The sequence below is a fragment of the Monodelphis domestica genome, chromosome 2 (assembly GCF_027887165.1).
Source record: "Monodelphis domestica isolate mMonDom1 chromosome 2, mMonDom1.pri, whole genome shotgun sequence".
NCBI classification, from domain to species: domain Eukaryota; kingdom Metazoa; phylum Chordata; class Mammalia; order Didelphimorphia; family Didelphidae; genus Monodelphis; species Monodelphis domestica.
Window position 1 is genome coordinate 304275686 of NC_077228.1, and position 19254 is coordinate 304294939.

General features: G+C 34.4%; 1 protein-coding gene across 1 annotated transcript in view; it reads left to right on the plus strand.

The window, feature by feature from the left end:
* Positions 1–18925, plus strand: part of GFRAL (GDNF family receptor alpha like) — a 38300-nt gene extending 19375 nt beyond the window's left edge. Inside the window, exons 3-5 of the mRNA XM_056814719.1 lie at positions 7496–7552; positions 8621–8951; positions 18658–18925. Of these exons, the coding sequence (XP_056670697.1) occupies positions 7496–7552; positions 8621–8951; positions 18658–18925 (656 nt within the window). The remainder of the gene's footprint in view (positions 1–7495; positions 7553–8620; positions 8952–18657) is intronic.
* Positions 18926–19254: the final 329 nt, after the last annotated feature.

Sequence of the window (19254 nt, forward strand, 5' to 3'; positions counted from 1 at the left end):
CCCAAGTCTTTTCCACTTATCCTCCTTTCTGTCTCTTAGCCAGTACCAAATTGTTTTGATAACCACTGCTTTATAGTATATTTTGAGATCTGGATCTGCAAGTCTTTCTTCCTTTGCATTTTTTTCATGATTTCCCTGGATATCCTTGATCATTTGTTCTTCCAAATGAACTTTGTTATGGTTTTTTCCAATTCAGAAAAAAAGGTTTTTGGTAGTTCAATGGGTATGACACTAAATAAGTAAATAAATTTGGGTAGGATGGTCATTTTTATTATGTTAGCTCATCCCACCCATGAGCAATCAATGTTTTTTTCAATTGTTAAGATCTAGTTTTAATTGTGTGGAAAGTGTTTTGTAGTTGTGTTCATATATTTCCTGTGTTTGTCTGGGCAGATAGATTCCTAAGTATTTTATATTGTCTAGGGTGATTTTAAATGGAATTTCTCTTTATAATTCTTGCTGCTGAAATGGTTTGGAGATATATAGAAATGCTGATGACTTATGTGGGTTTATTTTGTATCCTGCAACTTTGCTAAAATTGTTGATTGTTTTAAATAGTTTTTGGTTGATTCTCTAGGATTCTTTAAGTAAATCATCATATTCACAAAGAGAGATAGTTTGTCTCCTCATTGCCAATTTTAATACCTTCATTTTCTTTATCTTCTCTAATTGCTACTGCTCGTGTTTCTAGTATAATGTTAAATAATAGAGGTGATAATGGACATCCTTGTTTCACTCCTGATCTTTTTGGGAAGGCTTCTAGTTTATCCCCATTGCAGATGTTTGCTGATGGTTTTATATATATATATATATATATTATATATATATATATATATATATATGTATGTATATATATACATACATATATATACTGTTTATTATTTTTAGGAAAGACCCTTCTATTCCTATACTTTCTAGTATTTTCAGTAGGAATGGGTGTTGTATTTTGTCAAAGGCTTTTTCTGCACCTATTGAGATAATTATTTTATTTTTGTCAGTTTGCTTATTAATGTGGTCAATTATGTGGATGGTTTTCCTAATATTGAACCATCCTGGCACTCCTGGTATGGATCCTACCAGGTCATAGTAAATAACCTTTGTGATGATAGCTTTTTGCTAGTATCCTATTTAAGATTTTTGCATCTATATTCATTAAGGAGATTGGTCTATAGTTTTCTTTCTCTGTTTTTGATCTGCTGGGTTTTGGGATAAGTACCATGTTTGTGTCATAAAATGAATTTGGTAGAACTCCTTCTTGGCTTATTCTGCCAAATAGTTTGTATAATATTGGAATTAGCTATTCTTTGAGTTTTAATAGAATTCATTTGGGAATCCATCTGGACCTATGGATTTTTTCTTAGGTAATTCTTTGATGGATTGTTCAATTTCTTTTTCCGATATGGGGTTGTTTAGGTAATTTATTTCTTCCTCTGTTAGTCTAGGCAGTTTATATTTTTGTAAGTATTCATCCATATCACCTATATTGCTATATTTGTTGCCATATAATTGGGCTTAATAGTTTTTAATAATTGCCATAATTTTAGCTTCATTAGAGGTGAGGTCTCCCTTTTCATCTTGGATACTGTCAATTTGATTTTCTTCTTTCCTTTTTTTAATTAGACTGACCAGTACTTTGTCTATTTTATTTGTTTTTTAAAGTATCTGCTTCTAGTCTTATTTATTAAATCAATAGTTCTTTGACTTTCAATTTTATTAATTTCTCCTTTGATTTTTGGGATCTCTAATTTAGTCTTCATCTGAGGATTTTTAATTTGTTCACTTTCTAGTTCTTTAATTTGCATGCCCAATTCATTGACCTCTGCCCTTCTTAATTTGTTAATATATGAACTCAAGGATATAAATTTCCCCCTGAGTACTGCTTTGGCTGCATCCCATAGGTTTTGAAAGGATGTCTCATCATTGTCATTTTCTTCAATGAAGTTATTAATTGTTTCTATGATTTGTTCTTTAATTGGTTTTGGAGAATCATACTGTTTAATTTTCAATTAATTTTTTATTTACCTCTCCATGTACCCTTACTAATTATTATTTTCATTGCATTGTGATCTGAGGAAGTTGCATTTATTATTTCTACTCTTTTGCACTTGTTTGCAATGTTTTTATGCCCTAATACATGGTCAATTTTTGTAAATGTACCATGTGCTGCAGAAAAGAAGGTATATTCCTGTTTGTCCCTATTTATTTTTCTCCACATTTCTACTAACTCTAATTTTTCTAAGATTTCATTTACTTCTCTTACCTCTTTATTATTTTTTTTGTTTGATTTATCTAGTTCGGATAGAGGAAGGTTCAGGTCTCCCACTAGTATAGTTTTTCTATCTATTTCGTCCTTGAGTTCCTCTAGTTTCTCCTTCAGAAATTTGGATGCTATGCCATTTGGTGCATACATGTTGAGTACTGATATTTCCTCATTGTCTCTACTGCCTTTTATCAGGATGTAATTACCTTCCCTATCTCTTTTAACTAGATTCATTTTTACTTTGGCTTTGTCAGATATCATGATTGTGACTCCTGCCTTCTTTTTGTCAGTTGATGCCCAATAGATTTGGCTCCATCCTCTTACTTTCACCCTATGCATATCTACCTTCCTCATGTGTTTTTTCTTGCAGACAGCATATGGTAGGGTTTTGGATTCTAAACCACTCTGCTATTCGTTTGCTTTTTATGGGTGAGTTCATTCCATTCACATTCAGAGTTATGATTACTGTGTATTTCCCAGCATTTTGATTTCTACTCCTAGTCCTGCCTTTTCTTCTATCATTATTGCCTTCTAAACTAATGTTTATTTTTAATCAGTCCCCCTAGTTCCCACCCTCATTTTACTTTCCTTCCAACCCCCATCCCCTCTTGTTATCCCCCTTATTTTCCCTGAAGTCTTTCTAAAACTACCCCCACCCTCTCCCTCCCTTATATTGCTTCTGTCCCCAGCATTCCTTTTGTTACCCTTCTACTCCCCCAAAAGGCACAAATCTATTCTATGCCCCAATGGATTGGATTGTTTTTCCCTCTTTAGGTCAATTTCAATGTACATAAGAGTTCAGTATTTCCTGTCTCTGACCTCTTTACCCTTCCAGTGTATTGATGTTCTCCAACCTCCCGCCATGAGCTTCTTTGTGATATATAAATTTACCCCCATTTGTTTCTTTTCCCATTTCTTTTAGTATTAACCTCTTTATTTAGCTCTAGTGATATATATATATACATATATATATATACACAAATGTATATGTATTTATGCATGCATATATCTATATACCTATTTCTGTCTTGTCCTTTCATCCTATACAGTTTGTCACTGTTCCCTCTAAGTGTAATTCTTCTGGGTGCCCAGGTGATAACAACAGTTTTTAAGAGTTACCAATGACCTCTTTTCTTATAGGGATACATAACATTTTAAGTTATTGAGTCTCTTAGAAAAGGGGGGGGTGTTTATTACTTTTGTTTTGTTTTTCTTTTTCCCCTCTTTTTAAAATTACTTTTTGATGATTCTCTTGAGTTCTATCCCTGGGCATCGAATTTTCTGTTCAGGTCTGGTCTTTTCTTTACAAATTCTTGGAATTCTTCTATTTTGTTGAATGACCATACTTTCCCCTGTAAGAATATAGTCAGTTTTTTCTGGGTAGTTGATTCTTGCTTGTAGTCCTAGTTCCCTTGCTTTCTAGAATATCATATTCCATGCCTTTCGGTCCTTCAGTGTGAATGCAGACAGATCCTTTGTTATCCTCACTGTGGTTCCATGGTATCTGAATGACTTTTTCTTCTCAGCTTGTAATATGTTTTCTTTGGTCTGATAGTTCTTGAGTTTGGCTATAACATTTCTGGGTGTTGTCAGTTGGGGATTAAGAACAGGAGGTGAACTGTGGATTCTTTCAATCTCCACTTTTCCCTCTTGTTCCAGAATATCGGGGCAGTTTTTCTGAATAATTTCCTGTCTTATTATGTCCAGGCTTTTTCTTTTGGCATGGTCTTTTGGTAGACCAATGATTCTTAAATTGTCTCTCCTTGAACGATTTTCTAAATCCTCTGTTTTGTGAATGAGATGCTTCATATTTTCCTCAATTTTTTCATTCTTTTGATTTTGTTTTATAGTATCCTGCTGCATTGTGAGGTCACTTGACTCTAGTTATTGTATTCTGGTTCTTAAAGACTGGATTTCATCCCTGCCTTTTTGGTCATCCTTCTCCTTCTGGTCTGAGTTTTTTTGGAGGTCATCTTTCATTTTCTTTGCCTCATCTTTCATCTCCTTTGCCTCATTTTCAAGCTGGTTGATTTTGGCTTTCAAAACACTATTTTCTGTTTCCAGATGACTTATCTTAGTTTTTAAATTTTTGTCCCAGTTGTCTTCAGCCTCTCTTAGTTGTGTTTTGAATTGCATTTTGAGTTCTTCCAAAGCTTGTGTCCAATTCACTGGGATTTCTGTTTTATTACTTGAATCCTCCTGTGTATTGTTTGTTCTTGGTTCGTTGCCTTTGCAGAAGCTATCAATTGTAATTTCTTTCTTCTTTTTCTGTTGTTTGCTCATATTTACCCCTTCTTTGCTCCCCGTATTTGTCTGTGCTCTTGCTCCTCTCATTTTTTTTTGTTTTGGGGCTTTCTGTCAGTCTCCTCTCTTGAAGCTTTGTCAGATCTCTCTGAGCAGTCTCTTGGGGAGGAGTGTTGGAGTTTGCCCTTCCCTGTCCTCTGGAGGCTTTTGATTGGATTAAACTCCAACAGTCAGTGTTGCATTCTAGGCTTCCCTGAGTTCTGAAGACTTTTGATGGGATTAAGTTCAGCTGGGTTGGGCTAGGTGTGCTCTGAGACCAAAAACCTCCTGGAAGGCTGGAGCAATATGGAAGATCTCCATGGCTCTGATCAGGCTGCCAACTCCCTCTCCATCTCCTTATCCACCACCTGTGCTAGATGCTCCAAGCTTGGCACTGCCCTGCCCGCAAGGTACACCCTCCAGACCAGCACCTTTGCCTGCCCAGAGGTTCCTGCTGCTGCTAGAGGCCCAGAGCTCTAGGTGAGGTGGAGGATGAGTCCTGGAATCTTCCTTCTGCCTTCCCCTTAAACTGGAGTGTTCTCCGATTCTGGCTTTGGGGGGGAGGGGGCATAACTTTTTAGTTGAGTCCAGCAGGAGGGTTCCTTGGCTCTGTTTTGTTCTTGGATTTGAATTTCAGTCCCCTAGGAGCATTCAATTTGTGATTAGTAAGGAAGGGTTTTCAGAGGTCTGAACTTCTGCTCCTTCTATGTGGCCATCTTGACTCTTCCCCACCTACCATTCCTTTTCTTATTCCCTCAGTCTCTCAAGAAGACTCCCAGGCCCTCCTTATCCCATCCTCTTTCTCTCTTGTTACTCTGTACATTAAGACAATTTTTACCCTTCTAATTGTATTTTATTCTCTCTTCATCCCATGTCTGATAAAAGAGTTGGGTTCTAGTACTCTCAGTCCTCCACCTTGTGTCCCTTTCTTCATGCCAGTTCCTTCACTCATTTCTCTTCCATATGAGATAGCCATTCCACCTTATCTCCTCCTGGTCTATTCCACTACCATTTCAGTTCATTCATACTTGTTCCTTCAAATAACCCAAGCAATGATGCCATTCTTAGAGGCCATAGATGGAATTTCCATAATGAAATCAAACAATTTTTACATTTTGGGTAGCTAATGATTAGTCTTTCATTACTTTTGTATGTTTCTTATAGATCATATTTTCTGCTGAGTTCTGGGCTTCTCTCTAGGAATAGTTGAAACTCCTTAAGTTTGTTAAATATAAAGGTTTTTTCCCTTTTGTAATTATGCTTATTTTTGCTAGATGATATTTGTGGTTGTAGGCCAAGTTCTTTTGCTTTGTGTAATGCTGTGTTCCAGGATGTCCTTCATTTTTTTAATGTTGTGGCTGCTAAATTTTGTTTTCTGACTGTAGCTCCATAGCATTTAAATGTTCTTTCTTTTTTGTATTATATATTTATTATCATTATTATATATTAATATTATATTCTATATATAAATTTTAGCATCCAAGCCATTAGGCTTAATTATTGGTGTTCCCCCCCAAATCCTGTTGTATTGATGTATGTAATCTCAGGTGACAAGATTGTTTTGTGTATGTTTTATTCATGGGTCCTATTTAGTTATTTCAATTTTTATAGTCCAGAGTCAGATGTACTTCTGGTCCTCTGTTCAAGCCCCAGAGATATCTTACTACTTTGGAATAATGGATTTTTATAAAAAGTAAAAATTTAAGAAGCAAATTTTGAGCTTGGATATTTACGTTCAAAATAGTCATCACATATAAACAGAATGAAATTACCTTTGTGGGGAAAAAGATATACCTTTGAGTTGAAAAGTTCAGTGAGAGTAAAACATGTGGTACAGTTGTCAGAATATTCAATATAACCTTCGTTTATACTGAATTAATGGGCAAGTCAGAAGAGCTCAGACTAAATATGAATTGTTGTTTCCAGGCTTGGGAATAATCTTTTAAAAGACTGAGAGATCACAGAGTATCCAACTAAAGGTGGCCTGGATACTAAGAAGTCTTGAAAACAAGTTATATTGGTAACATTTGAGAGAACTGGTGAAAAGAGAAAACATGAGCAGCTGTTATAGCTGTCAAGTATTTAGCTTGAATTCAAATATATGGAAGAGGGAGTAGCCATATTTAAGCTTCTGAGGACATAACTAGTATGATGACAAAAGATAAAGGAGTAGGTTTCAACTCAACACAAGAGTTTTCAAACAGTTTTGGCTATTTGCAAAAAGAATTGATTAGTTTATTAGGTAAGGAGCTTAATCACTGAAAGTGCACTAGCAGACAATGAACAATTTTTAAAGAGGATTTTGGAGATTATTTGGTTAACTCTTTTATTTTGCAAATGACAATACTGGCCAAGAGAGGTAAAGTGACTTGACCAGGGTAACAGTATCTATGCAGCAGAGGAAATACTATAATATGATGGTTATACTAATAATGATGACAACAATGATGGTGATAAATTAGAGCCCTTGTCTTTTCATTACAGATCTAATTTTCTTTTCCCCAGAACATGCTTCCATAAATAATCTTTAAGATCCTTTCCCGCCATAAGAATTATAATATAATAGTAGTTCCATTCATAAAACCTCTTTTGGGACTAAAATAATTTGAGAAGGCAATGTTGTCTGAATTAAACGTCTAGAAAATCTAGACCTTAAAAGGGAGGTTAATTTGATTCAGAAAACCTGACTGAGCCAGTGCTTATGTCCAAATACATGACTCAATTATTACTCTTTGTTCCTATGTTTAAGTAAAAGGCAAAAATATTGAATTGGTTTGGGAAATAGTTGAAAGTGTTTTGTTCAGTTCTTTGTTCAAATCTCATTCTGAATTATTTCTTTATGTTATTATTTTTGCTAATTGTGGACTCTTTAAAATGGTTTCTGTTAATCGTCATATGTATCTGTTACATTTAGGGAAGTTTTCAGCTATAATTTTGTTTCTTTCTTCCTAGATTACATTAATGAGCCTATTAAATTGCAATGGGATCAAACTACTCTTTCTTACCTTGGTAAGCATCATAAGAGCTGATCTTGTAGACCATACTATGTGATAATTCAATTATTTTTATTATTATAAATAATAGTCAATAAATAGACCAAATATTTTAATGCTTTGCATATATGTATATAAGTATCCCTCCAGATACACACATATATTATCAAAATATATATTTAAGGATATATGTGCATATGCAAATATATATTAACTTTTCATACTTTCTCATCCTAAGTTATTTGAAGCTCAATTACTATATCAGTAAGTTGGAATAATATATCTATGGTACAGTAAAAAGAGTTATGAAATTAGATTCAAAGAACTTGCATTCAAATTGTGATTCAAAGATGTGACTGAGTGGAATCTCTTACCCTCCCTTTCACTATAAATTAAAAGCATTTGACTGGATGGATTTAGAAATCCCTTCTAGTGCTAGATAATGACCCTATGATTCGAAAATGGGCAATGAAATAACATTTGTAAATTATTTTGCAAACATAAAAGTCCAATTTATTATCATTGATATTATTAAATTAACAAAAGGTAATGAGATGATCTCTTGTCCTTTTTAATTCATCTGAGAAATTTTTGCTCTGGGATTTCAATCCAAAATGGTTCCTACTCTTCTCATATCCCTTCAAAAGCAGAATGATCAAGAAATATTCAGATCATTGACTGCTTATTTCTCATTAAATCCTTATTACTATTATTGCTTTCATTGTTGTAAATATGTGATTCTAATGCTTTATGGACCAACCAGTGTGAAAACTCAGTGCTTTAGTCTACTCTAACATGGAGCCATAAAGAGTTGTCCAAAACTTTGAGAGAGTTTATGCTACAAATTTAAGACAGGACTGAAACCTGGGTCTTTCTGACTTCAAGGCAAGTCCTCTCTCCACTATACTATGCTGAGACTCACAGGAAATTCTTATTTTCTCTAAGGCACAGTAGCTGTTGCAGAAACCAGCAGATTAGTGATCCTTTCATGTATCAGTTTGAGAGTTCTCACTGTATTTTCTAGGTCCTCCATGTGTAGGTGTCTACTTATTTGTCTATATTCTGAGCATATTACTGCTTTTAGGAACCCAAGGAATCTGGTCCTGTTTGGAAGCAGCACAAATTTGCATTGGAGATGTCATATGTAACAAAAAGTTGGCTCTGTACCTTAAGGCTTGCTCAGCAACTGGAAGACCATGCAATCTGACCCAATGCCAAGCAGCCATCCGCTTCTTCTACCAAAACATACCTTTCCACATTGGCCAGATGTTGGCATTGTGTGACTGTGCTCCAGCCGATACACCTTGTCAGAAGTCCAAAGACATTCTTCATAGCAAATCATGTGCCATGAATGTAGTTCCACTCCCATCATGCCTTGATGTGATTCGCAACTGCCGAGTTGATGAAATATGCAGGTAAATAAAAGCAATTCTTCCCAATTTCTTATTTTGACACTTTACTTGTTACTGTGCAGTCCTTACACTTGAACTGCTTCCTTTCCTAGCAACAAAACAAAACAAAACAAAACCCTAAAAAAAAACAGCTATATATTGATAGAGCTAGACGAATTTTAGGGAAAATGCAATTTTCTGTACATCATTTACACATATTCTATCCCAATCAAAAGCACATCAAATATATATGCATGTAAGCATAAACATATACTTATATATTCCTATGTATATGTTTGTATATATAGGTATGTGCATCCGTGTGTATATTCACACATGTACATGCACAAATGCATATGTATACATATAAGCATACACAAATGTGTGTGCCTATAGACACAATACATATTATTTAATGCCATATTTGTTAAAATTATTTTAATATAAATGGCATGTATGGGTTTTAGTGGTACATATACATATAACAATTTATTTGCTATGTTAAATGCACATGTGTCATATGTGTATATATTATCAATTCATAATGTATAATTATACATATACACATATTTGTATATGTGTATATTTAAATATTCAAATGTACATCCATAGTATTATGCAAGATTCAATTTAATATCTAAAAATTTGACTGATTAGTTGACAGCTAATATTAAACATTCTGTTCCTAAAAACTTGGTCTCCAGCTACTTTTCCAGTTGTTCTTTGTGTTACTACTTTCATACGTATATAGTCAAATTGTCCTTCTTGCTATTCTTCATCTATGGCATTCGATCTCCTGTCTCTGTGACTTTGCACAGGCTGTACTCCATTCATAGAATACCTCATTTCAACCCCCTTACATGCCAAGCTTCATTCAAAACTCAACTAATATGCTAATTCTTACAAAATTTGCTGATAGTTCAAATTACTGATGCTCCTCCCAAAATCGTCTTGTGCTTTTTTTGCATATATCTCATATGAATATATATAGACATGCCCTTTTGACCAGTTAATTGGAAACTCCTTGAGAATAGACTGTTTGTAGCTGGTAATTTGTAGTTTCTATATGCTCACCACCTATCAGGGAGACTATTACATATTAGGCCCTAAAGAAATGATTGCTGATTGACTAGATTTATTGATTCTTTTCAACTCTTAATCTACAGTTCTATGAGCCTACCTTTCTTAGAAAATGAGACTCTTGGGCTAAGTTATCTTTCAGGTTCTTTTTTGTTCTAAATTTATATTTCATGCACTAGAATTACCAGTACAACAGCTAGTATTTGCATAGTATTTTAACATTTACAGCATTTTAAAAATTGCATTTAAAAATTAAATAAAAAAATTAAAAATTATTATTTTATTTATTTAATATTTATAAAGAGCATATATTACCCATTTGATCATTGAAACAACCCTCAAAGTAGGTGCCAGTATTTTCCCCAATTTTAGAGAAAACTAGGGCAAACTGAAATTAAATTATTTGTTCTGAGTCACACAGCTAACGTGTCTGAGGCTGGATTTAAATTCAAGTCTTTCTGAAGGTAAATACAGTATTCTATCCACTGTATTATCTAGCTGGAGGAGAGGGGTTGAAGATGAAAGGAATTGACTAAAATGCTTTTGATCACTTGATTTCCCTGTAGTAAAACTGAGGAAACAGATAACAGAAATAATAATGTGTAAGTCTCAGAAAATACAAGTACATTTTAATATTCTATTGCGTCTTTATGATGGCTGAAGTTCTCTGATCAATTAATGAAATGAGAGATCAGTTAGACATTTGCTAGTCAAGGATTGCCTCTATCCAACTTAACTCTTAAACAAGGAAGGCACATTCTTTAAGGAGTCAGTGGAGACTAGAGATGGCTTTGAGAATTATGGCTTTGGTAGCAGAGAGGTGTCAAATATTGAAGAATCTCGCACTTTAGGATAAACAGTTTCTCAAATCTGAAGGAAACGAGAATTCCTTTCACTCTTCATCCCACCTCATACTGGCCATGATATTTTCCATTTGGAGACAATTCATACAATAAGAAGATGAGTAGGGAGTTGAAGCAAGGGACTATTCTGAAAAATGTGATGTCTGGGAATCAAGAAAAGATGGGGAAAGCCTTATCATTTTGAAATTTAGCTTCAGAGGAGCCCAGAGGGTCCAGAGCAGCAGTTTTTCAGCAGTTAGTCAATGAACATTGTTTTAACACCTACTATGTGCCAGGTGTTGTGTTAAGCATGAGGAGCAGACAATGATGAGGATAGAAAGAACATTGGACCTGTGAAATATTGGTGTGTTACTTGCCTGGGTCACTCCAAAGGGTATATTTCTCTATATTTTGATGCTTAATTTTCTTGATGACCCTGCATCCATTTGTGGGAGACTTTATCCCATATTTATGGGGGAAATATTTTGTAGCTGCTGAAAGTATGATATTGCCTTGGGAAAATGCCATTGCTATGAGCTAAGTCATGTCCTCTGGATGACTACTGAAGGCAAGTGCTCCAGGGGGTATTCATAACCTTTGGGGAATTTGGATCTTGGAGTCACTGTCTACCTAGGGAACAACTCACTTTTGACTATGAATTGGGGAATAGCATCAAGAGGGCACTGCATCAACAAAAGTTGCACAGGTTTGAGGGGAATGCATGCTCCATATTTTTGCTGCCTATGCTCTCTTCCCAACCTAAGAGCCAATTCAATTATATATTTCTTGTTGTCTAACACTTATAGAAAGTATTTTTTCTTGTAAGTTTTGTTCTTAGCCCTGACTACATCTCTGTCCCTACTCTGGTGGTATTGAACTCAAAAAGAAGTAGGAAATTTTAAACTCTACATAAGGTTCCCTGAAGGCCATATATTGATTTGGTTTTAAATTATGATATTATCTATATTTTATCACATTTTTCTTTATTTTGTTAAATATTTCCCAATTACATTTTAATCTAGTTTGGGTCCTGAGAATGTTTGAGGCATTCTGGTAGGGACCTCTGCTTTACTTCATCCCTGAAGCCTGATTTAACTCTAAACCTTTGTTTCATTAGTCAGGCTACATTAAGTGTCCTTTTTGTAACTGAATCTAAGCACTGAGTTTGATTCTGTGAGAGGAAGGCAAGGGAATGTGAAAGAGAAAATAATGACCCTTCATTTATATGTATTAAATAAATACTAATGACTTTAGGTTTGATGGAAATTTGACTCATTAGTGCCATCTCATATTGTTTATTGTTATTATTTAATCTGCTTCCTCACATTAATAGGTGTCTTAAAAACTTGTGTGACTTCCATTACTACCTACGTGATTTCCAATATTCATTGGGAAGAATAGAGTCCCTTAGGTTATAAACTCATATAAAAGTGATAAAAATCACTTTTTTCCATTCTCATTGTTTGTGATTCTCAGTGCCAAGTCATAATTGTTGCTATAGGCACTGTCAATTCAGCTGAAAATTCTGAATGATATATCTTCTCCCTGAGGGACTGAATACTTGAAAAGTCAAATTCCTTTTTAAAGTCATATCTTTCTTCACCCATTATTACCAAAATCTTAAAGTTGGAAACAATAAAGCAAAGTGAGCTTTTCAAAGTTTAAGTATAATTTATTCAGTTCCCACATTGGATTGGGGGGTGGGATCATAATCCAAGGTACAGAGACATCATCGAGCTCAAGGCTCTCATTTACACTTGAGGAAACAGAGGCACATACAGGTGAAATGACTCCCCAAAAGTAACTCAAACATTAAATGGCAGAAGGGAGATTTGAATTTAGCTTCCAAGTTTACCACTATAAATTAAGTTTTCTTTCTGCTGCAACACAAAGATTGAAACAAAATGCAAGAGTTCAGAAGTACAAAAATAAATAGTAACTTTTGTATTATTTGCATTTGTATTAGAATTCTGTGGGAATGATCACTTTTTCTAAGTTATTAATACTTTCACTTTAATATTTGTCCCCTTGCAAGTCACTAAGATGTTTCCTGGTGCCATAAAATGCATCCCTCCTACATAATGGTTCTATTGACAATCTCTAATATTTCCTACTATATCTCCAGAACATCCAACTAGCAGGTTGAATCCTCATTGTTTTCCACTCACTTCTTTTTCATGATTCATATTCTTCACTTTCTATGGTCACCCACAAATAGCATATCATCCTCCCCTTGGGGTCTTTTGAAATCTTTTTCAATTCAATCACTTCTTCACAAGACTTCACTTCCTCATTTAATGGGGATTTCTACTTTTCAGTAATTCTTTAAGTGTCTTAATTACCATATCTTAGTTGACTCAGTATACCATTTCTACATGCCACACTATTCATTCTTTCCTTTATTCTCTCTTTCTTTCTCTGTAGCTTTCATCTGACCACCAAACAAAATGCTATATATTTTTAAATCAGCAAATCTAGCTATATCATATCACTTCATTTAAAAAAGACCCTACCAAACTGAGGCTAAGGATAGGATTAGTAACATGCCAAAGTTACCTACATAGTACAGTAGGAACTCCATAACTATGAGGGTTATGTTCTAAGACCTATTGTGAAAAGCTGATATAAGCAGACCCCTCCTGACCCTATACATAAAGTAATTTTCTTACATGTACATATGAATAATAAATAATAATTGATCAATTGAACATGCATGTAAACATAACCAACATTAAAGAGAGTAACAATAAAATGTATTTTGCATTATTATGCAAGTGCTTTACAGTAGTCCTCTCATGAAGGAAATATTTTCTAGAACCCTGAATAGATGCCTGAAACTGATAGTTCTCAATTTAATTTTAAACTTTTAACCTATTTTAACTTTATTTTATAGCACTCTCTTCTCTCTAGAGGTTCCTAATCCCTGACTCAGTTTCACAGCTCCCACTCCCTTGCTCCCCACCAAAAATCTCCAAGTCAAAGCAGAAGAACTGATGCCCACTCTGCCATACCAGATATACTACAGCCAGGAGTGGACATCAAGTGCAGAAAGAGGAAATCCTTGCCCCTTTCTGCCCATGCTTTCCAGTCCCAGCCTCCTCAAGTCTTTGAACCCTGTCCTGACCCCTTCCTTCATCTGGCAGCAGTCACTCTTCCTGCCCTTCTCTTTCTCCTGGAATTTCCAGTTAACCAGGAGAAATTGAAACCTCTGAAAGTGAAACCAAGAGAGACTATCATATTTAGAATAGGTATGAATTTAAGTTCTCTGACTACAAGTCCAGCAGTCTTTTCACTGACTTTTATTGCTTCTAATGATATTCTCCTATCTGTATTAATTATAAATATACACAGGAGAAATAGTATGACATGGAGAAGGGATTCTTATCCCAGGAACACTCCAAGTTAAGACTGTGGAATTGGATAGGAAAAATTGTTTGTTTCATTATAATCAGATTTCTTTACCCTCTGTATTTTATTTTAGGTATTTTTAAAAAGTTATTTTGAGAAAGGGTCAACAAGGTCCACTGACTGCCAAAGGGGTCCATCACACACAGAGTTTAAAAACCCTAGCATGGTTAAAAGAGGTCCAAACCCTACTTCCAATTTTTTGCCTTTAACAAATATTAGCCTTTGACTTTCATGGGACCAATACAAAGTATTGGATCTAAGTCAGAAGGTAAAAGGTTTTTTTTTATTTAAAAGAAAGTATTAAGAAAACTAGAGAAGTTCCAGATTAATTTATGTGACCTTGTCCAGCTGCCAAGGAAGGAGATGGGAAATTAAAAGATGATATGAAGGAGAATCTTTGCTGTTCTCTAAAAGGCTCAGTGGGGAACATTTACCAGGAGTAGGTACATTTGCTAGATATTGAAAAAGAGGAAAGTTAATCAAAATCAGTTCACACTTACTGCACCAGGAGTGAGAAATCAAATAGGTATATAATAGCTTGATGAACTGCTAAATATGGTTTATGCTCAAATCATGGGGTTTGGGGAGTAGGAAATGATGAACACAAGTGAAAGAAGGTTTATTAGGATATAGGAGAACAGGTATCAATCAGAGATGCTCAGTTATCTAATGCTAGTACAAGAGATCCTGAATCAGTATATCATATCATTCTGGATGTATCATTCTGGATGCCATAATTTCAATTACTAGACAAAGTATCGGTTCCTTCCAAAATGCAATTGGGAATAGAATAGCAGTTGGAACTACTTCTGCAAACACTAAGGAATAAGAGACTTCTTTAAATTAAAAAAGGGTTTAATACCTCAGGGTCTAGGTGGAAAAATTCTTCAGAATTATACTTCTTCCATGGGACCATTATGATAATAAGTCTTCCACAGGCTGGAAAACTAAACCAAGCTTTCTCAACTGCTAAGGGATTCTTTATCTCTATCTGAAGGTAGTATTATCTCAAGTTGACCTTGTATAAAGTACAAATAAGGGGAAGATAGAAGCCCAGGGTGGCAATATATATCTTCTCTTCCTCTGATGAGAAACACAAGATGTGAGAGGAGTTAAGTCCTCAGAAACAAAAAACATTAATTGAAAAGCACAATTTAAGGCTTTATTTCGATAAGTGAGAATCATTTTGATTTTAAATAGGTAAAGAGATGTATAATCAGAACAGCAATGTGGAATTTTTCCAACCATGAGTGGCATTGGAATCAAGGGATCTCTAAAGAATTAGAGACATACTGTCTATTGTCATTTCTCCATTTGCCTCTTGCAAAGACTTATTTTTTTTTACTTGAGAAAAGTTCATTTTTCCTTCAAACCAGGTTAATTCCATTTTTGAGGGAAGCTAGAATTTCTTTCTGGTACAGTCAAAAGAATCAATTTACTGTTGTAATAACAAAGTAGAGACAAGATAATAAATAAGTAATTGATATTTGTTTAAAAAGAAAAATCGCTTTCACATAAGATAGAAAAATATGATTTGTTCACACACTAAAATAAAATATAACAGATATTATTTAGTATTGTAGCAATTAAAATTAGTTTCTCTGCTAAAAGTATTATATTTTATGAGGTTTATTAAAGATTAAGAAATAAAGAAAATATAAAATAAGGAAAAGCATGTGCAACCTACATCTTGCCTGCCTGGTAGAGAGCCCCGTGTGCCCAGAAGCAGAAGCCAAGAGAGAGAGTAGGCCGTAAGGTCAGTTTAAATATCCCTTTTTGTTCTAGGCACAGGTGGGTATCTCAGGTGGGATTTGGGGGAATTCTGGGAGCTACCAAGGACTTATGGGAATTGAAGTCTGGGGTTCAAATCTCTATTTTTACAGCATTTAGAAAACATTTTATTATTTACAAAATTGATTATGAACATTTCTCTAGTAAAAACTTGCTATAGGCTCCAGATACTGAGAAAGGGGAAGAAAGATAAATAAGAATACATAGAATTTTTTTTCAATTAGAGAGGAAAGGATTGGACCTGGTCATCATTATAGGTAGGACTTAAGGAGCTTAAGATGATAGAACGAAGATGAAAAAAGGGAGGAAACTGTCAAAGAAAAATACAACAGATAAGAGATTAAAATCAAAAGAACAAAATAAATGATTAAATGTTTAACTTTCTGGAAGAGATTAGAGGGCATAGGATCAAGAATCCTTTAAGAAAAAGGATTTCACTTCACATTTCACTCAGAGATTGAAAGAGAAAAGGGGACATAATGAAGAAGTTTAGAGGTATGGAACAAGGGAATAGAGGGACATTTTAGTCACCTGTTGAGAAAATTTGCATGTGTATGTGCATGCATATGTATGTGCATTTAAAATTTAGAGTAATGAAGATGTTTATTTTCTAGCATTGCATATCGTGGGGATTTTTGAGGCTATATTTTTAACTTGTGTGCCAACTTACAATTTGCAACATATTGTATTACCTTAAGGAAATTGTTATTTAAAGGTCATCTATAAGATTGATATTAAGGAAAGTACATTTCCAGATAATGGAGGATACTATTACTGTGGCTTATTGTCTTAAAGAGAGTAGCAATATCAAATAGGTAATCCAGAGCTATGTATCCAAGGGACAGTGTAAAATTTAAATTAGTCTATAGTAATAAAAATATTATATTTTAAGAGGTTTATTAAGGATTATTATAAAATCCAGGATACAAAATAATAAACCATGTGCCCAGAGCTGATTAGCCCATTCAAAGCTTACTTACTAGGTCATTGCAATGACTGAGCAGAACATAGAAGAGCATAGAAGAGAGTGAGGTAGGCATTACTGCCAGTTAAATACTAATTGTGATCTCATGCAGGTGGAGACTCAGGTGAGATTATAGGGAATTCTGGGAAATACCAAGGATTTCTGGAGATTGAAGTCTAGGGTTCAAAATCTCCATTTTTACAGCAGCAAGTTCTTGATAACATCTTATTTAGGATGTCAGAAATTAATTTAAGCACAAGTATTAAGATAGTTTTATAATTACACTGCACTAAATTTGCTATAAAATTCATCAGTTATATTGTAAAAATGTTCTTTGCAGTGTATCACCACTTTATTTAAAAAGTAAAAACCAGTCAAACACACACACACACACACACACACACACACAAAATCTTTTATTATGAAGCTGTTTTTGAGTTTGCTTTTAATCAAAATCTGCTAGTAGTCTTGAAACTATTTAGAAAATCTTAATGGATATCTTGATGTCCAAGAGGAGGAAAGTGATCGTGGTTCACTTTTCATCTGTGGGAAATTTGGGTTAAATGGTTTAGAATAAAATTGCTCAATGAGAAAAATGGCTGATTACTTATCAGCAGAGTAGTGTTGCCAAAGGTACTTAGTTCCATATAGTATATCTTCATTCACAAGTGAACCACAAATGAAATAAAGTCAATGAGAATTGATACCTGCTTTTAATCAGAAATAGAATTACATGTCCAGATTCCCTTCCCTTTTCCAATTGGAAGTATTTTCTTATATAACTTTAGCTTTCTTTTCAATTGTAGGAAGTCCCTACAATTCTGCATTTTATATCATACTAGTTTTGAGGCACAGTTAATGAAAGCAGTCTTCCTGCCTCATAGTAAGAAATAAGGTTTTGTGTTACTCCCTCACACACCTCATTCAGGCTAATTTGGATTATTTGTTCTTTTTTGACTAATAGTCCCTTTTCTGATTGTTTCCATGCCTGAAATTTTCCCTTTCTCCTTTCCACTTCATGCAATCTCTAGCTTCCTTTAAGACTTGGCTCAAATGCTCTTTTCTACTTGCAACCTATTCTAATACTCTCTCCCTCATTGTTAGTTCTTTCCCTAATGAAAATTACTCTTCAATTCCTTCATATATACATATACATATATATGTATATGTGTATATATATATATATATATATATATATATATAACCTATTTAGTAGTGGGGCTTAGTAAATATAGCGCTGGTCTTAGAGTCAAGAAGACAAGGGTTAAAATTCACAGTTCTCTTACATACTAGATGTGTGAACCTAAGCAAGTTAGTTAATTTCTTTCATCTAATCTAGGCAATTCTCTGAGAGGATGAATTGAAAACAGGAACTAATCTGCATTAGTAGGAAAGGTGATATCTTGACCTTTCTACACCAATGAAACAAGAGGTCCTATTAAAGAATTATCTACACATATATTTTTTCTCTAAGTAGGATATGATCTCCTTGAGGATAAGTAATGTTCCTTTCACATAGTAAATACTTGATAATTGTTTTTTTTTAAACCATAGCAGGTGCTTAATAAATGATTATTGATTGATCAGTTGGATTAATGTGAATAACCAATAACTATTCATGACTGTTTTTTTTTTTTCCCACCAGAAGTCGCTATGAAACATTTCAGGCAAAATGCTGGCAGCGTGTGACTGAAAAATGCTATTATGATGAGACTTGCATTAATACCTTCAGTAAGGAAGATCTAACTTGCTCAGCAGATGATAAATGCAAAGCTGCCTATATTGACACTGTGGGGACCATCCTTCATGCCCAATGCACCTGTGGCTCCATTCCATTCACTGAACGGCCTTTATGTGAAATTTTTTCTCACATGCTTCAGAGCACATCCTGCTTCAGTAAGTCATTTGGTTAATATAACCCTTAAAGTATGTCAATTTTCATGGAACAACTAGATCTAAAGTTCTCTCTGTGTCTCTCTCCCTCCTTCTCTGTCTCTCTCCCTCCTCTGTCTCTCTCTCCCCTCCGCTCCCTCTCTCTCTGTCTCTTTTTGTCTCTCTGTCTCTATTTCTCTCCATATATGAAAAATACATATACATATGAAAATATATAGACATCTATGCATGTATGTATATATATAGGGAATGTATACAAATTCATGTACACAAAAATATCTGTGTATGTGTATATATATATATATATAAATATATCTATACTTATATATGCATTAGTAGGGAAAGTGGC